Source organism: Microtus oregoni, unplaced genomic scaffold (assembly GCF_018167655.1).
Source record: "Microtus oregoni isolate MIOR12 unplaced genomic scaffold, Mior012 000018F_ref0000195, whole genome shotgun sequence".
Classification (NCBI taxonomy): Eukaryota; Metazoa; Chordata; class Mammalia; order Rodentia; family Cricetidae; genus Microtus; species Microtus oregoni.
Window position 1 is genome coordinate 21,247,294 of NW_024543077.1, and position 27,309 is coordinate 21,274,602.

Sequence of the window (27,309 nt, forward strand, 5' to 3'; positions counted from 1 at the left end):
GCATCTATTGTAAGGACACCTAAGCACAGTATCTCTCTCTATGTTGTATCTATCTTAGTTATACATACTTTTTCCCTCTATGTCTTTTTGAATTTTGGTGAAAATGGTTTTCTCTTGTATAGCCAAGGATTTAATTTTACCCAAGTGGTGGTTCCTAAGTAGAGATCTCCCCAAGGGATTGGTAGCAATGCTGGACTGAATCTCCCCCACTGTAGTTGATACACACAGAGTCCCAAGGGGAAGATACCACTGCTCATAGATATCTTCTGAGCATGCACAATTAGGGGCAGCAGTGTGGCTATGCTACTTTTTATTCAGTCTCTTACAAGATACCATCTTCCCTTACACACTTAGTGAATCGGCTTTTCTGGATCATGTGCTTATTGTTAACTAAGAAGTGGAAGGGGGGCACAGCAGAGACTCGTCTCGACCCTTCCGTCGTCCGTCTTGGGTATCGTTGCAGGATTCGGAGTACGCCCGAGGACCTCAGGAACCATGCCGAAGCCACACAGCGAAGCAGGGACTGCCTTCATTCAAACCCAGCAGCTGCATGCGGCCATGGCTGACACCTTCTTGGAACATATGTGCCGCCTGGACATTGACTCCGCACCCATCACGGCCCGCAACACTGGCATCATTTGTACCATTGGTCCTGCTTCCCGGTCTGTGGAGATGCTGAAGGAGATGATCAAGTCGGGAATGAATGTGGCTCGTCTCAATTTCTCTCATGGAACTCATGAGTACCATGCGGAAACTATCAAGAACGTGCGTGCAGCCACAGAAAGCTTCGCCTCTGATCCCATTCTATACCGGCCTGTTGCCGTGGCTCTGGACACAAAGGGGACTGAGATCATCAAAGGGAGCGGCACTGCAGAAGTGGAGCTGAAGAAGGGAGCTACCCTGAAGATCACCCTGGACAATGCCTACATGGAAAAGTGTGACGAGAACACCCTGTGGCTGGACTATAAGAACATCTGTAAGGTGGTGGAAGTGGGCAGCAAGATCTACGTAGACGATGGGCTCATTTCACTGCAGGTGAAGGAGAAAGGCGCTGACTTCCTGATAACAGAGGTGGAGAATGGTGGTTCCTTGGGCAGCAAGAAGGGGGTGAACCTCCCCGGAGCCGCTGTGGACCTCCCTGCTGTGTCAGAAAAGGACATCCAGGACCTGAAGTTTGGGGTGGAGCAGGATGTAGACATGGTGTTTGCGTCTTTCATCCGCAAGGCAGCTGATGTGCACGAGGTTAGGAAGGTCCTGGGAGAGAAGGGCAAGAACATCAAGATCATCAGCAAAATCGAGAACCACGAAGGCGTCCGCAGGTTTGATGAGATTTTGGAGGCCAGTGATGGGATCATGGTGGCTCGTGGCGATTTGGGCATTGAGATTCCTGCAGAGAAGGTCTTCCTGGCTCAGAAGGTGATGATTGGATGATGCAACCGAGCTGGGAAGCCAGTCATCTGCGCCACACAGATGCTGGAGAGCATGATCAAGAAGCCCCGCCCCACCCGTGCTGAGGGCAGTGATGTGGCCAATGCAGTCCTAGATGGAGCAGACTGCATCATGCTGTCTGGAGAGACCGCCAAAGGGGACTACCCTCTGGAAGCCGTTCGCATGCAGCACCTGATTGCCCGTGAGGCAGAGGCTGCCATCTACCACCTGCAGTTATTCGAGGAACTCCGCCGTCTGGCGCCTATCACCAGCGACCCCACAGAAGCTGCTGCCGTGGGTGCTGTGGAGGCCTCTTTCAAGTGGTGCAGTGGGGCCATTATCGTGCTCACCAAGTCTGGCAGGAGTGCTCACCAGGTGGCCAGGTACCGCCCGCGTGCGCCCATCATTGCTGTGACGCGCAATCCCCAGACAGCTCGCCAGGCCCATTTGTACCGAGGCATCTTCCCTGTGCTGTGTAAGGATGCAGTGCAGGACGCCTGGGCTGAGGATGTAGACCTCCGTGTGAATTTGGCCATGAATGTTGGCAAGGCCCGAGGCTTCTTCAAGAAGGGAGATGTGGTCATTGTGCTGACTGGGTGGTGCCCTGGCTCTGGCTTCACCAACACCATGCGTGTAGTGCCTGTGCCTTGATGGCCCTCTGGAGCCCCTCTTCTAGCCCCTGTCCCATCCCCTCCCCCATCCCATCCATTAGGCCAGTAACGCTTGTAGTGCTCACTCTGGGCCAGAGTGTGGCGCTGGTGGGCTGGGACACCCCGGAAAATTACTGTTGCTGAAACATGGAATAGAGCCCAGCTGTCTGTCTATCATATGGCCCTACCCAAACCAGGGGTGACAGAGGAATGCAGAATTGGAAACCCTCTGGCTTTATCACAAAGGGGCAGCAACATCTCTTGTGTACTTTGCTCCTGTAGAAAGTTGTCCAGAGAACTCCCAGCCCTGGCCTGGAGTCAGGAGACAGCAAGAGTAGGGGCTTAGGGCGTGGGGCCCAGGTTCCTGTGTAGATAATAACCTCTGGCCCCCAGGCCGGACTTGCTTCCCCAACAGCTTTGGCCTCCCCCACTGCTCGTTGTGCACTTCTCAGCTGTCACTGCGGTCACACCCTGCACTCTCCACCTCCGTTCTACTGTGCAGCATCTCCAGGCCTGTTGCTATAGTGCCCACCTGAGTGTCAATAAACAGCAGCTGAAGCAAAAAAAAAAAAAAAAAAAAGAAGTGGAAGGGGTAATAAATCAATATAAACTTCTTAAACAGTAATTGCGAAATGAACAGACGACCTTAAATGTCAGATCTTTTCATCCTTCTCTGCCATCACTAGGAATCTAGTTTAGGAAAAAATGAAGGGCACATGTATAGCATCGTGGTGCATAACTATAATTCTCATACTTAGGAGACAGAGATGAAGAGATTAGAAGTTAAAGAAACTCCACAAGCACAAAGTAAGGTTGAGATCAGCCTGGAATACATGAAATACATTCACACATGCACACATCCACATGCGTGCATGCATGCACATATGCACACACACACAGAGAGACATAGAAAAAAGATATCGTTAATTCAATGATTAATATGTACAAATTTTACTTACAGCACAATATATGTTAATCCACATTACAAAAAATAATGAAAATTTGATGTGCAATTTGAAAACAATGTTTAAATAAATTTCTGTGGCATTCAATGGTGGTTTTCAACAGATATGAAAAAACATTTTAAAAGAAATATTGGATTATAGAAAATTATCATAGCTTAATCAGTGGGAGGGCAAAAGGGCAAATCATCAAATATTGCATTAGCTTCTGTCCTAATCTTATTTTATAAATTATCTCTCCCATGAAAAGTTGTAATGGCGTAAATGAATGCAGACAGATTGTAAAAATATATACAGCTTTAATGGGGAAATAGACTTACAGAACCACAGGTTCCCGCGGAGAACAGGAAAGCAGAGGGGGCGGCTGGGAGCATGCAGGCAATCTTTATAAGTAAAAAATATCCTTGGGGGACCCTGCCCCCAAGTAAAGTGATTGGCTAAGTCTCCCCTACAAAAAGTCTGTAGAAAATTCTGGAAAATTGTGGTGAGATGCTCACAGTTGCTTCCACTCTGCACAAAGATAACTACTCTTCTCTTCTCCTTTTCAATACTGTTAGATATTTCTCTCTGGTTCATGTATTGAAGAGCTACTAGGCTCCATTTCAAAGCAGCTGCCTAATTTTCGAACTCAGTAGCTGTGTGTAAGATTTTTGGTTCCTTGAAATTCTTAAAGATGTCTTTAAAGGTTCCTTCGCATCTTTCTTTTTAATATTTTGAGCAGTTTATGAGCAATTGGTATTGTTTCTTTAAATGCTGGGTAAATTGACCAGAAAAGTAACTGGGCTTCTGCTTTTTATTATTGCCAATTCAACCTTTTTATTGAGGATAAGTTTATTGAGGATAGTTTGCTCCCAACTGCTTTGAGGAAACAACATGCCAACAAAGCACATGGGGAAGAAACAACTTATTCCATGTTCTCGAAGCAGGAACTGACGTAGGTCCCATGGTAGGGTGCTGCTTACTGGCTTGCTCCTCAGGGCTTGTTCAATCTGATTTCTTACAGCACCCAGGGACACCAGACCCAGAATGAAACCACCCACAATGGCCTGGGCCCTTCCATATGCATCATTAATCAAGAAAATGCCCTACAGAATTGTCTTCAGTCTAGCTGATGGAGGTGCTTTCTCAATTAGTTTTCTCTACGAAGACAACTCTAGCTTGTGCCAAGCTAATGGACAATTAATCAGAACAAAGTCTACTCAGAATTTCTATTTCTTCTGGGTGGGTGAGTTTGGGTGTGTGTAACATGCATGCATACATGCATATGCATGGGTGTGATTAAATGTGTATGAATGCTGGTGTGTGTGCACTTCAAGTGTTACAGCTCCAGAAGAAAAGTGTCCTAACTTGTCAGGACGTCAGGTTATCCCTGAAAGTGTTATAACTTTGGAGAAAAAGTTATCCTAACTTGTTGGGAAGTCCAGATATGCCTACAAGTGTTATAGACATGGAACTAAAGTATCTTAACATCTCATCCACTCATGCTGTACCTACAGCAGTAAGGGAAGGTGTTCTGGGTACATCCAGCTATAAGAAGAAAGGTATCTTGACTTGTAAGAAAGGCAGGAAATATGAACAGCTGTGGAGGGAAATATCCTGTGTATGCCTACAGCTGTGAGGAGAAAGGTATCCTGATTTATTAGGAAGTGAGGCTATACCTACAACTGTGAAGGGAAAGTATCCTGTTTACCTACAAATGTATGGAAAAAGCTGTCCTGTTGTCAGGATGTCAGGCTATAACTGCAGCTGGGATCCAGTGTAGGATGGTCTCCCAAAAAATATGGCAAACCTGCTCTTCTCTTCGAGACAGCTGATCACTACTTTGCTCCCAATGGAGACTCACATCAGAAGCACCTTTTCCTCTCAGCTACTGCCCAAGTTGTTACTTCTGCCTCACTCTGCTAAGAGAATTCCCTGAAGAAATGTAGCAATCCACTGTGGGTATAGAAAAAAAGTTATTTCTTCAGCTATGTTCCCCTGAAGGAGCTGCCAAGCAGAGATTCTGATCTGTGCCAGCAATAGAAAATCTTCACCTAAAATGATTTCAAGATTCATTAGCAGAGGAAGCCAGAAATTTGAGTGACTCTACAAGAGTGTGGAAGGGAAACTCTGAACTAAGCAGACACAGAAACTTTTCTAGGGATACTTAAGGGTAGAGTTTCTCCAGGAAGATTTTCAGGAAGGGAAGTGTTCAGGTTTCAATCTCCTTGATCTTAGACAAGCTCAGATTGGATAGACTTTATACTCAGTGATTAGCTGGTTTTATGCTCAGTTATTGATGGTTTCTCTGCTATGGGAGTGTTTAGTTTTATGTTCAGTTGGTCAGAGTCTTATTTTGTTCTAATTCCAGTGTATTCTTTGGCTCAGGATGTGTTTGCTTAGTTCTGGTTTCAGGGTTAGGGTATACTTTTTTCACTGGTTCTGGTTTCAGGAATAGGGTTAGTTTATTTCACTGAATCAGGACTCAGAGATAGGGTGTGTTTTTTCACTGGTTATGGTTTCAGTGTCACGGTGAGTTTATTTCACTGGCACTGTGTCTAGAGTCGGGGTGCCTTCCTTTTATTGACTCTGTTCAAAGCTAGAATGGGCTTCTTTCACTGGTTCTAGTGGGCAAGGTTGGATTTCTCTGGTTCCAGGGCCAAGGTTGGTTTCTTTTACTAATTCTTATTTTGGGGCCATAATAGGATTTTTTTTACTGGTCATTTCACTCTACATGCACCTTGACACATGTGTGGAGGTCAAAGGACAAGCTTAGATGTGGATCTTTAGCTTCCTCCTGGTTTGAGATGTGGCCTCTTAGCTGTGTTCCTCTGTTACTTATCCCAAACATCCTGGCTGACTACCTCTCAGGATCCTCCCGTGTCCATTCCCTAACTCCCTGGGCAGACACAAATTTGGGGTTATAGACATGAGAAGTACAGTCAGTTTTTTTGTTTGGGTTTTGATAACTCACTGTTATGGACACTATATTTATTTGACAAGTGCTTTGACCCATCAAGCCATGTCCACAGACCTTTTCCCCTTTTCCTTCTTGGAGTGAGAACTGAAGCTGAGTTCTCATCATTACTAGGTAAGAACATTCCTATTGATCTATATGTCAAGCCTTATTTTCCACTTTTGGTTGGATAAAGGCTCTAACTGATTCATTCAAGATTGCCTTATACTCACTCTGTATTCTGGGAAGGTGTTTAAGTTAGAATTCTCCTGCCTCCCAGATTAGCAGATATTGCAGATTTGTGCTGAGGCCTAAGTTTGAGAAATTTTTTATTGCTTTAATAATTTTTATAGAAAATGTTCCATTTGTCTGAGTTGCCTAAATTTTTAGACTATACCTTAAATACATAGCAGCATGTTTTAATCTTATATAATGTGATGTATAAAATATATACACTATACAAATACGTTGTAAAATGTTAAATTAAACTACTTATAAAACACATTCCTTCACATATTTGGGGTAATAGATCATTATAACTACTATTTTTACACTTTTCTTTTTTTAAATAATTTATTTTATGCATAAGGGTATTTTGCTTACAAGTAATTACCAAGTACAAGCCTGGTAACTTTGCTGGCCAAAAGAGAGCAGTGAGTTCCCCAAGACCAGTATTACAAACAGTGGTGAGTTTCCATGTGGGTGCTAGGAATTGAACCTGGATCACCTGCTAGAGCAGCCAGTGCTCTGAACTGTGGAGCCATTCCTCTAACCCTACATTTACCCATGAATTGTGGCATCTTTCTCTTTCAAAATATATTACTTATAGCCACCTTCCATCCACCTTTCTCATCACCTTTCCCAAGCTTTGAGTAACCATAATGATACCCCCAACTTCTAAGGGAACTCTTTAAACACAATATGCAAGTGAAGTTAGCCAGGCGGTGGTGGCGCATGCCTTTAATCCCAGCACTTGGGAGGCAGAGGCAGGTGGATCTCTGTGAGTTCGAGACCAGCCTGGTCTATAAGAGCTAGTTCCAAAACAGGCTCCAAAACCACAGAGAAACCCTGGTAGTTTCACACAAGTGAATTCAGGTGAGATTTGTCTCTTTATGCATGTCATATTTTATTGTATAAATTTGGGAGTGTTGTCTCCCATATCTTTTCTGGTTCTAGTAATGAGTCTTGTTTTCTAAAGATTTACAATATGATTACTCTTTTCAAAAGAATCATATTATGACTTTATTGGTTTTCATCATTATTTTTCTGTATTCTATCATTAGATTGTCTCTAATCTTTTTCCTTGCTGCTGGTAAAGACAGGAACAGAAGTTGTATAGTTGACTTCTCCTTGCTTTTACCATCAAGAAATTTAAAATACCTCATGAATTCACTAGGTTTTAGATCCCCCAAGCCCCAATTCTATTTTCTTACATAGCATGATGTGAGTTCCCAGCTTCATATTCATGTGTTATGGGAAGAGACTCAGAATCCTTGGGCAATCTGCAATCCATACTGTACCTCTCAGTTTTCAATCCATGACTTGTGCTTTAGCCAAGGCTTCCTGTGGTCTGAGGCCTTTGGGGATCTCTAAGTACATAAACCAAAGTTTTAAGGGTCTTCTGCTCATACTTCTCAGTTCCCACAGCTCCAGCTCCAAAGGTTCAACAGGAAGGCCATATTATTTTCTCTGAGTACTGTCTCTGGAAGAGTTCTGTTGCTATGGAATTTCATGCTGAGTTCCAGGATCAACATCCAAGAAGGTCAATTAGACTGTGCTAATTGGTCATTGTTTTGATGATCTTTGTAATTATACAGACATCCTGCTAAGACCCAAGCTCTCACCTGATTGCAATCATTGTTCCTCCCAACATTATGTGACTTGGATTCCAAGAAATTCCCTGACCTTACCATAAGCAATAGAAAAAAAAATCATGTTGCTCAGTATAGGTTGTAGAATAGGCTTCAGATCACTTAGGCAGTAGGCAAAATTGAGAGTGTTGGCTTTTCTCTACCTTAAGGTTTCTTAGTAGCTGCACCAGTGGTACTTTGGAGGGGATCAGTCTACCTTCATGAGGATAGTCACTCCTTTGTAAGATACTTAGTGACCTCTGATTCTTAAACAGTGTGTACTCTATCATGCTTGCAAGTTCAAACATACTTATGTTTCAAAGTGTTTTCCAAGAAAATCCCTATGCCTGACCGAAGACATCAAACCTTATTCTCAACAAGGCAGTCAATGTGATTCACAGCAGCAGAAATGAACTGTATTTATCCACCTTGACTTGTTCCTGCATTTTCAGCTTTCTGACTTCAGTGACTTTGTTGGATTCATCTTTGATTCCTCCAGAACAAAATACAGCTTGGGACACTAGGTGTGAGGGGTGGTTCTGCCCAATAATATGTCATTTCATTTTTCACTTGTGTGATATAATTTACTGACATCTGGAAAAAGTGAATCTCAACAGAGAAAAGGCTCCATCAGATCTGGCCTGTAAGGGTATTTTATGAATTAATAATTTAAGTGGAAGCACCCAGACCACTGAGCATGTTGAAACCCCTGGCTAGGCTAAGCAAGACACAAGGAGCATGCCATTAAGCAGCATTCCTCTGCTTTAGTTCCTGCTGTGATTTCCTCAATAATGGGATGTGACAGGAAAATGTAAGACAAACAAGCCCTTTCCTCCTCAAGCTGCTCTGGACATTGTGGTTGAAATAACAACAGTAGAAAACAGGCACAAGTAGAAGAGAAATCACAGTCACATTTCAAGCTGCTTAGCAACCATAACAGAAATGCAGAAAGAAGAAATAGATATAACTTCAGTGTGTAAATAAGGTCACATTTTGTTTGCTAAGTATACTAACATTGACTGCTGAGTTTTGGAGAACAGACAGTATACAGTACTCACAGGATTTCAACTGAATCATGCTGTGTCTTCTTCCTGGTCATATAATTAAGGGCTGCATTAAAGGGCAACATGAGAAGTTCTCCTTACCTACCCACTGTTCAACAGTTGCCTAGTTTGCCTTCAGTTTTGCCAATTCTGTCTGTCTGTCTGTCTGTCTGTCTGTCTGTCTTTCTTTATTCCTTCCTCTCTTTCATTTCTTTCTTTTGTGTGTAGGTGTGAAAAATTTTCAACACATAAAAAATTGAGATAAACATACAATAAATAGTTAACATTCAATAGCTGGATAATGGATAAAGATAAAATAAACAGCTGTGGTGATTGGTTTCCAGTACATGTGACAAAAGTACCCATGAGAACAACTCAAGTACAGAAAGAGATCAGGTATTCAGTAGGTCAAGTCGATGATCAAGTCAATATAGAAACACTACTCCAACCATGGAAAGGACAACTGATGGTTTACATTTCTAAACAAAATGGAAATGATCAATGGCCCAGTTACAGGTTTCACTACATTCCTTCTTCCAGGAAGAATGCGGTTTTTGAAGTTTTTATAGAAACAGAATAAAGAACAGAATAATGACATTGTTTACATTTGGAGATCATTGTCCTCATATATTGCACAGTTGTTTATTATCTTAGTCCTCAAGTTAGATAGGTATTGAGAATTATAAATCAACAGGCATATATGTTTGGCATCTTTATATTTAGGATAATCAGCTTTTATAGATACATAGAGATTATATTTAGTATAGATAGTATATTCTTCGACCTCTTCAAAGAGCTGTAGAAAATGGCCTTTAATTTAACCTAGAATTCCATGCCAACCAGATACAATCACTCCTGGCAACACCGCTCTACTCCCGAGAGAACATTGAGCACCAGACACACTACTGGAAGCTTGTCTTCTTGGGCAAAATGGACTTTGGGTAAAGAAAAGCCCATACTTTGACTAATGAGAAAGATACAGACTATCCATAGATAAAACAGGATTGTCTTATCTTGCCAAGACAGGGTAGGATAGTTCTAAAAAGTTCCTTGCCTTTGATAATGGTATGTCAGTTATGTTAGGCCTTAGCCAAAGTTGGTTGACTCAACATTGCAAACGAGACTGCCCAGGTAGTCAGTTGTCTCTGTCATTTATTGCACATTTTGGAAGTTTCTCGTTTGTACTTCCTGGTTGCTTAAGTAATATTACTTCCCTTCTCAGATCTTTGATGGAGTTGAAGATTAGATAATTGGAGTTACTCTCTACATTATTTAGACTCCTTGAAAGAGAATGTTTAGTAAAACTTTTGTTACATATTTCTTGCTTAATATTGTTTGTTATTTGTAATTATATATTTATTATTTGTTCCTATTGTATATAATTTTATTTGGTTTGGTTCTGTCTTATTTAGAAAAAAGGGGGAGATGAAGAGGAAGCCCAGCCAATCACCTTGTTTGTAGGACGTGTTCCCCTTAGGCTAATATTTACTTTTAAAACTTGCAGGTGTGCTCCCTGCCTCCTCTGGTTTCCTGTGCTTTGCTGGAACTCTGGCTTTGTAAGCTTCCCTTTTCCCCCTTATTAAAGCTGAATATTTTATCGTAAAGCTAGTCTGGTTAACTCTATAGCCCACCCACCAACACTATGGCATTTGATCCTCGTACTTTCACAAACCTCCGTTCCTATCAGTTCACTCAAATTCCACACCACTTTGTCAATGCCTGATCACCTTAACCCTATACTGACTTCAGTTTTATGTCTCTGGAAGTCCTCACAACCTGGATGTCATCTTGAGTCATCACTGCTTAGAGCTCCCAACTGAATGTTTTTCAGGCACCTGGGAAAGAGAATATGATAACATTCCTACAAGGCAGGCTTCATGCCTGCAAGTTATGATTCTCTCTTTTCAAGAGGAATGAACTCCAGCACGGTAACACCTGGTATGTGAGCTTCTAGGCACCAACTGTAACCAATTGCTTTGATTAAATGGTTAATCAACTTTTAAAAACTTTACTGTTAGTGTGTATTCTGATTACTTTTTGCACTTTCCCTCATTTGGGGGAGACTTGGGCTCTGAAATTCTTTAAGAAGAAAGCCAGTCCAGGCTCTCTCTCCTCCACAGCCGAAGGACCCAGCTGGGAACATCCCCATGAACACCTGGAATCCTCTCCATAGCCAAGTCTCCTGCCAATCCCAAAACTGATCCCAAAATCAAGATATCTTCTTCCCTGCTCCCATATCCACCCCTCCTCCCTGTCCACCCTCCCAAGCTCTCCCCAATTCTCCCATCCTCCCCCTCTCTCCCTCTCTTCTCCCCTCCCCACCCCCATGCTCCCAACCCCTGCCTGACAGTCTTGTCTGCTTCCAATTTCCAGGAGGATCTATATCTGTCTTTCTTTGGGTTTACCTCATTATCCAGCCTCTCCAGGCTCCTGAACTATAGGTGCAATGTCCTCTGTTTATGGCTAGAATCCACCAATGAGTGAGTACATACCATATTCATCTCTCTGGGTCTGGGTTATCACACTCAGGACAGTGTCCTCCATTTCCATCCATGCATACAAAATTCAAGAAGCCACCATTTTTTACCACCGAGCAGCACTCCAATGTGTACATGTTTGACACCTTTTTTCCATTCAAAGATTTACACTTCCTCCCCTCCTCCCATTCCCCTCCCGCTTACCCACTCCCCCTCCTCCCTCCCTCTCTTTCCTTAAGAGAGAGCAAGGAAGCCTGATCTGTGGGAAGTCCAAGGACTAGGAAGCTTTGCATCCAAATAGACTAGGGTCCTAAATAGCCAGTACATGCAGTAGGAACAAGTCCCAGTGCCTTTATCAATTGCTTCTTTAGTCAACACCCATTGTCAGCCACAGAGAGTCCAGTTTTATTGCAGACTCATTCAGTTTCAGTCCAGCTGGATTTGGTGAGTTCCCATTAGAACAGGCACACTGTCTTGGTGGTGGACAAACCCCTCACGGTCCAGATTTTCTTGCTCATCTCCCTCCTTCTGCTCTTCAATTGGACCTTGGGAGCTCAGTCCGTTGCTCTGATGAGCATCTCTGTCTCTATCTCCATCCATCACCGGGCGAAGATTCTATGGTGATATTCGAGATAATCATCCGTGTGTTAGTGGGGCAAGGCCAGTTCAGACACTCTCTCCTCTGCTGTCCAAGGACCTAGCTGGGGACATCTCCATGGACACCGGGGATCCCCTCAAGTGCCAAGTCTCTTGGCAACCCTAAAATGGCTCCCTTAATATAGATATCTGATGTAGGTGGGCCTTCTACTTTCATTGGTTAATAAAGAACCAGGAATGCAGCCTGAAGCTCCTTTGACAAATGGCACCCACGTGGATAACTGCATCCACAGAAAGCCTGAGAAAGCTTGGAAAAGAATAGAGTAAAGCATGTTTTCTTGCTGGCAGCAATTTCTTGGGTCCGTTCTGCTTCCTAGAAGCAAGCAAGCACTCTCATCTAAGAGAGGCTTCCTGACTCAGTCTTAGCTGCAAAACCCTGCAGCTTCTTTAAAAGGTTCTGCCACGAAACACTTAAATGGTGTTGATGAAAAGTTGAATACATGCTTTTCGGTTTTCAGCCATAGCATGAAAAAAAGCTGAGTTGTTTTAAAATGCCAGCTTCCTGGGCCGTGCTGCCAGGACAGACTCTGACTCTGTAAGACAGACATTCTGACTGAGTGTGATCTGTGAGCAGAATGCTGCAGCTTGCTTACTGACAGGGACATTGAAATGCCATAGAGTTGTAGCAGTAAACACGGCTACAGCCGGTACCTCTGAAATGATGCTGGAATACTAAGGAATGGGCTGAATCTAGGCGGCAAAGCCATGGCTTTAATCCTCTCCTTAAGGACTCATGTAGTCAGAAAAAGACAGATATACAGTAAAGAGAGATTCAAAGACAAAGAAAACCTCTAGATGATTTACAGTGTGTTAAAAATATATGCCGGCTAAAAGTTAAAGTTCTTAAAGTAAAAAGAAAAAGAGTACTTGGGTGTGGTAGTACACACCTTTAATCCCAACACTTGTGAGGCAGAAGTAGATTGACCTCTATGACTTCAAGGTGTGGTAACACACACCTTTAATCCCAATGCCTGGGAGGCAGAGACAGACAGATCTCTGAGAGTTCAAGGACAGCCTGGTCTACAGAGTTATTCCAGGACAAAGATTTACAAAGAACCTGTCTCAAAAAGTAAAAATAAATGAAATAGAGGTTAAAAATAAAGCCACACAAAGATGGAAAATACACATATTATCTTAATACTGTATGCTATTATGCTCTCATTGAATTGTTTGAATGCTGAAAATGGAGCAACAGATGCTAAAAGATATTTGTTTATGAATCCTGCTGAACTAATCCAACATACATATTTTGAAAATACCTTGACTTCAGAATTTGGATCTAAGGATATGATGCTTTGGAAAAAAAGATTCTTCTTTTGTTTTCACAGAGAATGAGACCCTGCAGATTGCTTCTATCCCAATATGGTATGATAGACCACGCCCTCCTGAAAGGTTGCTGTGGAAACCCTCAAAAAATTACTTCAGTCAACTGCTGACTGAGATGAACCTGGCACACAGGTTACACCTTAAAAGACCTGATTAACAGTGCCCCCATTCAGCACAAAGCAGTTTGGAATGAAATAAAGTGCCCATATTCCCAAATATTGTTTATCAATATTCATTTTACATTTAAAGAGAGATATGATAGAGATATGAATAATTTGCATTGGTATGGATTTGACTTATTGATTTAAATTTTAGGTCAATCTTGTTATATGTATATGTATTTGTGACCTTTGACTGAGGTATTGTGATTGTGTAGTTCATGTGAAAATGTAATCTATATAGGTTGTTAATGGATAGTCATCTATAATAGTCAAGTTTGTAGTCATGTTAGATTTTCTAGATGTACATAGATATATTTTAGATAGAAATTCTTCATATCTTTTAAAGACTACAGAATATGACATTTAATGTTTTAATAACTTAGGGCTTTTCATGACAATGAAAATGGCAGCACCAATTTACTTCAAGAGGAAGATGGGCATCAAAGAGGCTCCTTATGGAGTTTGACAGCCATTTGGGCAAGAAAATGCTCTTGCCTGGACTGTTGCATGAACTGGACACAGAGAACCCTCAGAGGGAGGACAGCTGAACTTGCTTAAAGGTGAGATGGTTTTTTGGGGTTCCTGATTCATGAAAGAGTCTGTGAGACATTCTGCAGGACACAGAAGTTAGTGACTGAACTCTCTTTAAAATATTTTGATTCATGGAAATGTCTCTGGATACTATGGGCCTAAAAGCCAAAGATGGATGCCCCAATGGTCCAAAAGAACTTTGGGTGACTGTCTAGGCAGTGAGATGTCTCTGTCATTTCTAGAGTTTGGAAGTTGCTTATTTCTTGTTTGCTTAGGTAATATTATATCCTTCTGGAGTCTTTGATGAAGTTAAATAATATATAGATAGTTATAGTTTTCCTTAGTTGTGATAAAAGATAAAGTAGATGTAAATATTGTCACTTTAATTCTTGCTTTGTAACTGCTTTGTTATATGTAATTTTGCTATGTTAAAGTTAAAGTCTTACTTTTTTGTTTAAACAGAAAAAGGGGAAATGATGTAGGTGGGCCTTCTACTTTCATTGGTTAATAAAGAAACGGCCTTGGCCCTGATAGGTCAGAAAATTAGGTAGGTGGAGTAGACAGAACAGAATGCTGGGAGAAAGTGAGGCAGATGCCATGCCTCTCCTCTCCAGGTCAGATGCAACGAAGCTCCAGCCCAAGATAGACTTAGGCTAGAATCTTCCTGGTAAGCCAAACCTCATGGTGCTACAGAGATTACTAGATATGGGTTAAAACATAATATGAGAATTAGCTAGTAGGAGGCTAGAGCTAATGGGCCAGGCAATGTTCACAAGAATACAATTTCTGTATTATTTTTTCAGGGCATAAGCTAGCCAGGTGGCCAGGCTGCAGGAATGCAACCTGAAGCTCCTTCTACAAATATCTTCTTCCCTGCTCCTATATCTGCCCTTCCTCCATCTCTACTTCCCCACTCCCCCAAAGATCTTTCCAGTCTTTCCTTTCTCCCTTCTCTCTTTCTCTTTCCCCTTCCCAGAACCCCACCACCATGCTTCCAACTTTTGCCTGACAATATTGTTTCATTCCAATTTCCAAGAGGATCTATCTATCTATGGTTTTCTTTGGGTTCACCTTGTTATTAGGCTTCTCTAGGCTTGCAAACTATAGGCTTAATGTCCTTTGTTTATGGCAAGAATCTCCTAATAAGTGAGTACATACCATATTCATCTTTTTGGGTCTAGGTTATTTCACTCAGGATAATGTTTTCTATTTCCATCCATTTGCATGCAAAATTCAAGATGTCATTTTTTTTTACCACTGAGTAAGTACTACACTAATGTGTATATGTTCCACACCTTCTTTATCCTTCCTTCCATTAAAGGGAATCTAGGTTGTTTTCAGGTTTTGGTTATCACAAACAATGCCACTATGATCATTGTTGAACAAATGCCTCTGTAATATGACTGGGCATCTCCTGGGTACATTCCCAAGAGTGGTATTGAGGCAGACTGACCCCCAATCCCCTGAGAAACTGCCAAAGTGGCTGCACATGCCTTCACTCCCACCAACAATGGACAAGTGCTCCCCTTTCTCCACATCCTCCCCTGCCTTGTCCCATGGTCACACTGACAGGTATCTCGCATGTTTCCATGGTTCCTTCATCTGGGGATGGAGACAGGGACCCACATTGGAGCACTGGAGTGAGCTCCCAGGGTCCAGTTGAGGGGCTGAGGGAAGCAGAGGATGAGCAAGAAGGTCAGGGCAGAGAGGGGTTGGTCCACTCACAGAGACAATGTCCCTGATCTAATGGGAGCTCACCAATTCCATCTGGACTGGGACTGAACGAGGCTGTGGTCAGGCTGGAATCTCTGGGCATGACTGATGGTGAGGGCTGGCGGAGAAGACATTGATAATGTCACTGGGGCTTGTGTTTGCTGGATGAACTGGCTTTTTGGGATTCTGGTCTATTTGGATGCTTGCGTCCTTGGGACTGGATGGATGGGGGAGGGCCTTGGACTTCCAACATGATGGGGTATCCTGGGACTGGACAGGGAGGGAGGAAGATAGGTCAGGAAGTACGGGGAGGGGGTAGGTGGAAATTTTGGAATGGAAAAATTAAAAAAAATGAAAAATAAAATAAAAAATATCAAACAGAAAAAAAATAAAGCCATGCTACCACTCTTTTATTTCTTCTGGGTCATCAAGGCTGTGGTAAAGAACTTAGATCAACCATTCATACCACACTGGTACTGACATGTTCATGAGACTCAGCAGTTAGAACACTGGTGACTTATCCACGGGGACCAACATTGATACCCAGCACCCACAAGTGTGTGTACTTCCAGTCAGAGGTGATTAGACACTGTCTCCATGTCTACGTCTAAAGTAAACTTCATTCTTTTTGAAGATAACAGGCACACAGAGAAAACCTATTATAAATAAAGAATCACATACAGACCTTTCTGTTCAGCATTTGCATATCTTGTGCCATAAGAAACCAGAATAATGTACCACATATTCAGAACCTACAATTACATGGAGTTCTGACCAATCTGAAGTGTGGGCTAGGAATCACACTTGGGTACCAAGTACTCCTGAGACCAGTACTCCTGAGACCACTCTCCAGTTCCCATATGTCATAATGCTGAAGGAGAAGGTGTCCCAGTTTCCTTCTGTCTCTTGTCTCTTGAAAGATAACATCACCTCTAGATGGTTGTCAAAGGATCTAATAGACTGAATGTGAATGGAATTTCTATATTGCTTCTTATCTTCATTGTTAAAACAGATCTCTTTATGTGAATAAAGATAAAAAACTTGGTTAAAATAAACCTGAGTCAAGCCAGATTTGATTAGGAAAAGTCCACATAGCCAGGAATTTCAAGAGTTCATGATGGGGAACAAGTTGACCTCAAACTTACTGAGATGGGCCCCACACATACTCCTGTGTGCTATGATTATAGCCATACACCTCTAAGTCCAGCTGAAATAAGTGTTTTGAAAGCACTTATCATTGAATCAGAGAAAGAAATAAAATAAGATTTAGAGGGAGCACCATTGTTTTCATGACAAGCAATATTTCTTGAAATTCTATAATATGAACAGTCAAATAATTTCATATGTTCTCAATAATGGGTTATTTTCATTGCATTGTTAATTCCATCCATTTTAAAATGTTTGAAGTGTGACTGTGTGAATACACCTGTAATACACCTGTGCCATGATGTGTATGTAGCACTGACAGGAAAACTAACAGGGGTCTATGATCTACTTCCATTTTGTGAGTTCTAGTGATGATACCTAAGGAACAATTTGGCTGCAAGTGACCTCAATGGCACTTCTTTGTATTTAAAAATTGTTCACAAATGAGCTCATATAGAAGTGTGCACATGGAAGCACCCAAGTGAAAATATGGGAAACAACTGTAGAAGTCTTATCGGTAACCCAGAGATAGAACTCAGGTTCTCAGAATTAGCAGCAATGAACTTTACTAAATGAGACAATTCTCTGCCATATAATTTATTTTTTAAGAAAATGTTATAAATATATATTTAGCCTTCATAATGAACAAATTAGAAATGTATGGTAGTATAAATAAGTACATATGCAAAGATTTATTATTCAAGATATCCTGGGTCCTTATACCCTTGAATGAATTTACATTTACAATCTGAAAGACAATAATTAACTGATGTACTATTTCTTCAAATCAAATTTGATCATCACTGATATAGTTCTGTGGGAAGAAACTGTTGAATACTAGGCAAGAAACCCAATATTGATCCCAGCAGAACATCAAGCTATGGTATGAGATACACAACTGATTGCTGATTATTTTGCTTTATTATATCAATATAATATAAATGAAAATATTTTTTGAATACACACATGAGGTATTTAATGTTTCTTATAATCACATTTTTCAGTCATTTTAACATTAACATTGTTAAATTGTGTTGAGAAAACAGAACACATTGGGAGTTCATCATCTACCCTTGAACTTGTGCTCAGGTGGCAGACACAAAAGCATCATGACTTCAAATGTATCTCTGAATCATTACTGACATCCAAGCCAGCATGAATTATAAGCAAAAAGACCTCAAGGAATTTTGTGAAAAGATGAAAGTCAAAACCAGAAACAACAACTGACCACCCTTTCACTTACTTGAAAATTCCTTACTTGAAAATTATGATCAGACATGTTTTAATATTTTAATAACCAATGGGTCACTTCAATGATGGGGATGTCATCTTATACATTACATCATAAAAATACCTATTACTAGGGAAAGGCACAATAGAAGCTGAACAAAAGCCATAGAAGGAATATAAAGTATAAAAAATAAATTTTAGTAATTAAAGTTGTCACAATATAGAACACTTTAGTACCTACCTCAAATGTTTCAAAATAGAAACCAAAATGCAATGATTTCCACCATTAATCTTGAGAGAACATGTTACGTAATTTACTTCTTTCAAAGTTATGATGAAAAATAATTTTTCTTCAAGCTGAAGACAACGTTGATGGCTAAAGTCAATAAAAATTGTTTTCTGCTTATGAGTTTGTTCCTACTTCCAAAATTCAATGTAATATAAATAGACATTAAAATATTTATAGGACTAGAGTCATGTCTAGGTGACTAAGAAATCTTCATTCCAAGGACTCAGGTCAAATTTTTAAGAGCTACCAGTAATTTCTGCTACAAGAAGATGCAAGGTGTTAACGTTTTCAGAATACAGAATGCACATTAACATTCTATCTCTCTCACACACACATACACATGCACGTCATTACAATAAAAGCAAATTTTTTAAAAAAAATTTTCACACGTGGAAATTTTTCTCCTGTAAGCATTTATTAATGTAAAAGATGAGTCCAGGCATATTACAGCTTACTTACAGAGTTTTTCTTCATGAAGTATTGGTTCATGTAAAGAGAAATCAAATTAAAACTTGAAGTAAGAGAAATAAATCCTTCTAAGTTGGTGGTATCATTTGGGAAGATTTAGGACATGCTGCACTGCTGAAGGAAATATGTCACTGAGAGTAGGCTATGAGAATTTACATTCATACGCCAGTTCCAGTTCCAACACTCTGCTTCATGTGGAAGATTACGGCTTTGAGTTCTTAAGTTCCAGCTTTAGTGCCATGTCTGACACTTTTTATCATGGCTCTTTCATGGTGATCCTATTATCCTCTAGAACCATGACCTGAAGAAGATGCTTTTATATGTTGAAAGACATTATATAACAACTGAAAAGGAGGCAGTACACATCCATAAATATTTACACCTGAATTACATATTCCATGCAGTTGAAGAGAGTATAAAATCTAAAAGGGTTACATTATTGTTCAAATTCATTTTGCAAGTCTTAAAATTATGGAAGGAAGGATACGCTGACTACTGAAAGTTAGGCAACACCAACAGCTGTGAAAAGAAGTTTGCCCCCACTAGACATAGCAATTCTCTTTCTCTCTGAGAGAAAGTCATTACAGCTGGGCTCTGCTCCATTCTTCCATGAAAGCTTCCCAGCAGAAATGTCTGTTGCTGATCTGCTCCACTCTCCTAAGGGAGTCTCCCATAAGAGGTGTCCATTGCTTCTGTGCTCTTCTAGGCTAAGTGAGTTTCCAAACAGTTATGTCAACTGTATCTCAGTTCAACTCCACTAGAGATTTCCTGATCCATTCCAGTGAAAGAAGGTGTTCATATAAATCTCAGTCAAGAGATTTATTTAGGAGGGAAGAATCCAGAGTGTGAGTTCCTCTGCAAGTCTGGAAAGAGGCAGCTGCCAACTGAATGAGCATATGACTCATATAGGGCTTCTTGGAGGCAGAGCAGCTCTAAGGAGATTTAGAAGGTGAGAACTGGTGAGATTTAAATGCCTGGGCTTGAACAAGCTCAGAGATGGGCTGGATTTTGTGCTCTGGAGTTGGTTGGTTTTGAGCTCAGAGAGACAAGTGTAGATTGCATTTTTTTTGCTTTGGTTTGAGAGCCAAAGCAGATTTCTTTCAGTATCCAGATTTGATGTTTGACTGTGTTTTCAGGGTGATGTTGTATCTTTCACTAGTTCTGGAATTAGGAGCAAAGGGTTTTCCTTTGTATCTCATTTCACTACCAGGTTGCGATTCTTATCTTGGCTCTATCTCCTTCCCAAAAGACTTCATAAAATCACAAATTAGGTTTTGTCCATGAGTTTCCTGGTGCAAATAAAATAAAAGCTGGTATCATAATGCTTGAACAGATTGTTGACACTATCATTTTTTAAAGAATAAATACTGTTGGATAATAGACTGTAAATGTGATGGCTTAAAATTAATTTGCAATAAGAAACCCTCAGTGTCTTCTTCAGGTACCCAAAAACTTTATCAGATTGATTACACACAAAAAGTTTTACTCCTGTAACAAGTACAAAACATTTACCACACTAAGTTTATTTTTTTCACTACATTATGATTATTCTCATGTTTTTGAAGACTATAATCCTTAAGTTTACAGTTTCTCTCCAGGATAGTTTGATTCATGTATTTGGAGATTATTGTGACAACAGATTTGCGAAACAAATCCATTCACAAGTTTCTTTCCAATCTGTGTGCTTTTCTGCATTTGAAGATGAATAAGACATGAAAAGACTTTTCCAAACTCATTTCATGCATACCTTTTTGCACCCATGTGTGTTCTTTGATGCCTTTGAAGAGCATTGTTTTGAGCAAAGACCTTATCACACTGATTACATTCATAGGGTTTCTCTCCAGTATGTGTTCTTTCATGTATTTGAAGAGCATTGTGTTGAGCAAAGTTCTTACCACAGTGATTACATTCATAGGGTTTCTCTCCAGTATGTATTCTCTTATGCAATTGAAGAGTATGGGCCTGTCCAAATGCCTTACCACACTGATTACATTCATAGGGGTTCTCTCCAGTGTGTGTTTGCTTATGCAATTGAAGATGATTGTGTTGTGCAAAGGCTTTACCAAACTGATTACAATCATAGGGTTTCTCTCCAGTATGAGTTCTTTCATGTGTTTGAAGATGACTGTGTTGAGCAAAGGCCTTACCACACTGATTACTTTCATAGGGTTTCTCTCCAGTATGTATTCTTTTATGCAATAGAAGAGTACGGGGCTGTCCAAATGCCTTACCACACTGATTACATTCATAGGGTTTCTCACTAGTATGTGTTCTTTTATGGTATTGAAGAGTATTTTGTTGAGCAAAGGCCTTACTACACTGATTACATTCATAAGGTTTCTCTCCAGTATGTGTTCTTTTATGCACTTTAAGATGACTGTGTTGAGCAAAGGCCTTACCACACTGACTACATTCATAGGGTTTCTAGGTAGTATGTGTTTTTTTATGCAATTGAAGAGAATGAAGCTGTCCAAAGGCCATACCACACTGATTACATTCATAGGATTTCTCTCCAGTATGTGTTCTTTTATGCTTGTGAAGAGCACTGTGTTGAGCAAAGGCCTTACCACACTGACTACATGCATAGGGTTTCTCTCCAGTATGTGTTCTTTCATGTATTTGAAGAGCTCTGTGTTGAGCAAATATCTTACCACACTGATTACATTTATAGGGTTTCTCGCCAGTATGTATTCTTTTATGCAATTGAAGAGTATGGGGCCATCCAAATGCCTTACCACACTGATTACATTCATAGGGTTTCTCTCCAGTGTGTGTTCTTTTATGTGATTGAAGATGATCGTGTCGTGCAAAGGCTTTACCACACTGATTACATTCATAGGGTTTCTCTCCAGTATGTGTTCTTTCATGGTTTTGAAGAGTATTTTGTTGAGCAAAGGCCTTACTACACTGATTACATTCATAAGGTTTCTCTCCAGTATGTGTTCTTTTATGGGTTTGAAGAGTACTGTGTTGTGCAAAGGCCTTACCACACTGAATACATTCATAGGGTTTCTCTCCAGTATGTGTTCTTTCATGTATTTGAAGATGACTGTGTTGAGCAAAGACCTTACCACACTGAATACATTCATAGGGTTTCTCTCCAGTGTGTGTTCTTTTATGCGATTGAAGATGACCGTGTCGTGCAAAAGCTTTACCACACTGATTACATGCATAGGATTTCTCTCCAGTATGTGTTCTTTCATGTATTTGAAGATGACTGTGTTGAGCAAAGGCCTTACCACACTGATTACATTCATAGGGTTTCTCTCCAGTATGTGTTCTTCTATGCAATTGAAGATGATTAAGTCGTGCAAAGGCCTTACCACACTGATTACATTCATAGGGTTTCTCTCCAGTATGTGTTCTTTTATGGTTTTGAAGAGTATTTTGTTGAGCAAAGGCCTTACCACACTGACTACATTTATATGGTTTCTCTCCAGTGTGTGTTCTTTTATGATATTGAAGATGATCGTGTCGTGCAAAGGCCTTACCACACTGAATACATTCATAGGGTTTCTCTCCAGTATGGGTTCTTTCATGTATTTGAAGATGACTGTGTTGAGCAAAGACCTTACCACACAGAATACATTCATAGGGTTTCTCTCCAGTGTGTGTTCTTTTATGCGATTGAAGATGACCGTGTCGTGCAAAGGCTTTACCACACTGATTACATGCATAGGGTTTCTCTCCAGTATGTGTTCTTTCATGGTTTTGAAGAGCATTTTGTTGAGCAAAGGCCTTACTACACTGATTACATTCATAAGGTTTCTCTCCAGTATGTGTTCTTTTATGCTCTTTAAGATGACTGTGTTGAACAAAGGCCTTACCACACTGACTACATTCATGTGGTTTCTCTCCAGTGTGTGTTCTTTTATGTGATTGAAGATGATCATGTCGTGCAAAGGCCTTACCACACTGATTACATTCATAGGGTTTCTCTCCAGTATGTGTTCTTTTATGCCTTTGAAGATCACTCTGATATGCAAAGGCCTTACCACAGTGATTACATTCACAGGGTTTTTTTTCAGTATGTGTTCTTGTGTTCATTTGAAAAGAACTGTGATGAACAAAGGCTATACAACACTGATTAGATGCATAGGATTTCTCACTATAATATTTTCTTTCATTCCTCTGAAGCTGAGTATCATATGCCAAGGCTTTATCACATTGAGGATGTACTGAATATTTCTTTCCAGAATTATTTCTTTTAATCCTGCAAGTATAATTGGAACACATAAAAGTTTTACCACATTCAATACACTCATGAACCTACATATCTGTATGTATTATTTTTATAATTTAGTCTAATAGTAAACAGAATTCAGATATTAATGTTTTATAACTTTGTTTAAACTCATGCTTTCTTCTGTAATTAAGGGTTCTTTTGCATTTTTTAAGACACTTGTCATGGTAAATTCCTTTATTATGTGGTTTAAATTTTCACCTTTACAGAAACATTTTTCAATTTGACATATTTCACATATTTGAAGACAACTGAATAACCTCAGAACAACTTTATTGCATTCTTAAACTGTCCTATACTGTAAATCATACTACATTTGCTAAGTAAACTAGGACAATAAGAAGTATTTGCACAATTCTAGAACTCATGTGGCTTCTCTGCACTGTGACTTTTTTTATGTATTAACAGTTATGTGAGAAAACCAATTTTTTATATAGTTCAATCAATTTGAGAAAGGGTACTTAACATGGGGACTAATGCTTATCTTCTAATTGTTTTTAGAGAGAGATATGCTGTGATTTTCCATATTCCCATGCGCATAGGCTTGTATTGAGAGTAATTTGTGGTATACAAGGTAAAGGAAGAATCACAAACAAAAAATTTCCACACTGAATTATCACGGTGTGACATTCTGTTCCTCATAGATGTGCAGTAGAAGTTTCTTCACAACAACTGCCACTTAACTCTAACTGCTTCTGTCACCAATCTTAATATAGTAATAAGAAGTATATGAGTAATACAAGATTTACTATGTGCTCTCGATTTATTAGAAAGTCTTGCAGATATACTTATCATCACTCCAATGTATACACATTTTGTATTATGAGTAGTAAGAAATAAATGGATTGGTGGATCTACAGAATAGCTCTCATGGTTGTATGCTTCAAATGCTGATATCTGTTTAGCCATTTCTCATGATTTCTTAATTAAAAAAAATGCCTTGAAAATGTAATTCAACTACATGAAATTCTATATGGATTTTTCAGAAGTTAATAATCATAAATGCACTTAAAGCTGTGCTTATTCACACTGTTGCTTTTATTTAAATCTTCTAGGACACATTATCATTTTATTAGAGGATCATTATTTTCAGCATGCATAAGAAAATTACCTTTCATGTCTTCTAGAATGTTGACAATGTTCTTTACTATTATGTTCTTCCCAAATGTATCCTAAAATGCAGTACCAGAAAATGTATGTTATAATATTGAATACTATGCATCATTTAAGTAACTATTTTAACTAAACCTTAGAACCATTTTGATTTATTTACCTCATTCTTATTCTCCTTTCTAAATCAAATTATTTTTTTCTCATTTTTTTTTTGTTTTTTTCGAGACAGGTTTTCTCTGTAGCTTTTGGTGCCTGTCCTGGAACAAGCTCTTGTAGACCAGGCTGGCCTCGAACTCAGAGATCTGCCTGCCTCTGCCTCCCGAGTGCTGGGATAAAAGGCGTGTGCCACCACTGCCCGGTTTAAATCAAATTATTGAAGAACATCATTAACCAAGAAAAAGCTGTCCCTTTATTTTGAAACAAGAAGGAAATTAATTTTTACCTATAGTAGTGAGGTTCCTGTAGGTCTCCAGCATCACATCTTTGTAGAGATTCTTCTGGGAAGGATCCAGCAAATTCCACTCTTCCCAAGTGAAGTTGATATGCACATCATCATAGGTCACTGCCTTCTAAAATATGCCATACATGATAGTGACATGATAGTGACACCATTGTAAATGTATACTTCTTTGATAGTATAGTCATAAAATTCTGGTATTCCCTAGTCATATTCTAAGACATAGACACTCACTTTAGAAGGAAAGTGTATAGGAGAGTCATCTCTGTCATTTCTTTACTCTTTGAATGAGATATCACCTTACATGTGAAATATCTATTAGCAAAGAGAAACAAGAAAACATATCAACAGTATATAGTACACATGAGAAAATTTTATGAAGATTAACTAACTACAAATAGAAAAATAAGTTGGACAACCTGGTTGTATTGACTCATGCCTTTAAGCTCAGAACTTCAAAAGCAGAGGCGGGTATATTTTTCCCTGAGTTAAATGCCAGACAAGTCTATGCAATAAGGTCCAGGAAGGTGAAAGTACATAGTAAAACCCTGTCTTCCAGGAAGTGGTGGTGCATGCCTTTAATCCTACCAATCAGGAGGCAGAGGCAGGTTGGTCTCTGTGAGTTTGAGGACAGCCTGTACTTTGAGAGATAGTTCCAGGACAGGCTCCCAAGCTACAGAGAAACCCTGACTCAAAAATCAAATAAACAATAAACAAAAAACAAACAAACAAAAAGACACTGTCTACATTGCAAATATCAGTGAATCAAGCAAGAAAAATAGAGGAACTCAGAGGTTTTTACTGGAGTTCCTACAAAGAAATATACATTCACTCCACTTCTCTATTTATCTTCCAAACATCCGAAGTGCCCTAATTTAAATTGTAATGCCAATAACATTTTACAAACAGAGCTTTATGTTTAAACAGTTACAAATGGACAGATGAAAACATTAGCAATATAAAACTTGGGCATAAGTAATAAACACAGCTGGGAGAGGGATGACTGAGTAGTACCTAGCTTTTGATGGTCTTGAATAGATGTGGCAGAATTGCCAGTACTTATTTGGGAATCATAACTATCCATTATTCCAAGTTCACAAATTCTGTGATCCTTTGATCATGTTGAGGACCAGGTACTCATGTGGTCCATAGTCATGCCGATACATCAAGTTGTTATATTAATTTTAAAAATGTAAAGTAAGCATAACAAGCAGGAAGAAGTTCAAGCACCTACAATTCAATGACTCTGAATTCTTAGGCAGTACTAATGTCACACCTACTGAAAGACTTCCAGACCCCAAAATGGGGAAAAAAGCTACTTCTATCATAGCCAACACAGACCAGAATACCAAAGAGCAGATAGAAACCAAGGAATAAACGTGCATCCAACAAAGACAAACAGAGATACTGGCACCTAGACCTGCAGTCACCTCAGACCCAGACACCTGACAAGAGCACAATAACATGATCAACAACAGACAGAACAATATGTCACTACCATATTCCAACTCTCCTACTACAGCACACCCTGAATATTCAAACCCAGTCAAAGTACAATTAAGTTAGATCAACTATGTAGATGTTTTATGTCCTTAAGAAAGAAGTGAATGAATTTTTTAAAAAAGCAAAGGAAGAGGTGCTTTGTTTATGAGCTACCCATCTAGCACTGAGATCTGATCTGGGCACCAGGAGAGCCATCACCAGGGTGAATGAGTTTCACCTGCAGCAGCAGCCCTAGACATGGAACTCAGACATTCCTCATCCCCCTATACTTCCTGGACTTCCTGCAGGGGCTATACTCCCCAGATACTGCCTCTCTCTTTCTATCCCACCCAGCTTGCATCCAGAACCCCCCTTCTGCCTCCCTCCCCTCTTCAGGCACATTACATCACCCAGCTCAGCCTGTTTGGGCTCTGGGTCCAAATCGTGAGGGCAACCAGGCAGACAGGAGTTCCTTTGTCTCAAGAGCCTGCCTGCACCAAGAAAGGTAGGCGCTTTGTTTACGAGCTACCCAACCAGCATGGAGATCTGATCTAGGCACCAGAAGAGCCATCACTGGAGAGTGCCATCACTGGGAAGGTACATCAGTGGGCAAGGAGACCTGGTCCTGTAAAAGAAATTCCATAGGGGAGCATTTGGAGGAAGAGATGGGCAGGTGCCAATGCAAGAATTCACCCAACAATCTGAAAAACAACATGAAACCACCAGAACCCAGTGACCTCAAAACAGGAGGACATGAACACCTTAATCAAGAAAAAGTAGAAAAAATTGACTTTATGAAAGTGATTGACACCCTTAAACAGCATGTAAAAAATGCCCTTATAGAAATGGATGAGAAGTATAACAGAAAGTTTGAAGAATTGAATAAATCAGTGAATGATACCCTAGGAAACCAAGGAAAAACAATCAAACAGATAATGGAAACAGTTCAAGACTTGAAAACTGAAATGGAGGGAAGGAAGAAAACACACACAGAGGGCCGGATGGACATGGAAAATTTAAGTAAACAAACAGAGACTACAGAAACAAACATAGCCAACAGAATACAAGGGATAAAAGAAAGAATCTTAGCTTCTGAAGATATCATAGAGAAAATAAATGCTCTGATCAAAGAAAACAGCAAGTCCAAC

General features: G+C 40.0%; 1 protein-coding gene and 1 pseudogene across 1 annotated transcript; one reads left to right on the forward strand and one right to left on the reverse strand.

Annotated features, from left to right (window-relative positions):
* Nucleotides 1–409: 409 nt before the first annotated feature.
* Nucleotides 410–2,503, forward strand: LOC121459118 (annotated as a pseudogene).
* Nucleotides 2,504–21,290: 18,787 nt separating this feature from the next.
* On the reverse strand, nt 21,291–24,698 carry LOC121459062 (zinc finger protein 431-like). Its single transcript, XM_041668571.1, has 3 exons — nt 24,665–24,698; nt 24,221–24,281; nt 21,291–22,995 (listed from the first exon to the last, which is right to left on the reverse strand). Exons 1-3 carry the CDS (start codon nt 24,696–24,698, stop codon nt 21,291–21,293), a joined length of 1,800 nt encoding a protein of 599 aa, XP_041524505.1.
* Nucleotides 24,699–27,309: the final 2,611 nt, after the last annotated feature.

Excerpts from the sequence above, each read along its gene's own strand:
- LOC121459062 (XM_041668571.1), bottom strand. The coding sequence starts at position 24,698 with ATGCTGGAGACCTACAGGAACCTCACTACTATAG. Across the intron at positions 24,282-24,664 it reads CAGGAACCTCACTACTATAG|GATACATTTGGGAAGAACAT; the intron begins GTAAAAATTAAT and ends ACTGCATTTTAG. Across the intron at positions 22,996-24,220 it reads CATTCTAGAAGACATGAAAG|GAATGAAAGAAAATATTATA; the intron begins GTAATTTTCTTA and ends TCAGCTTCAGAG.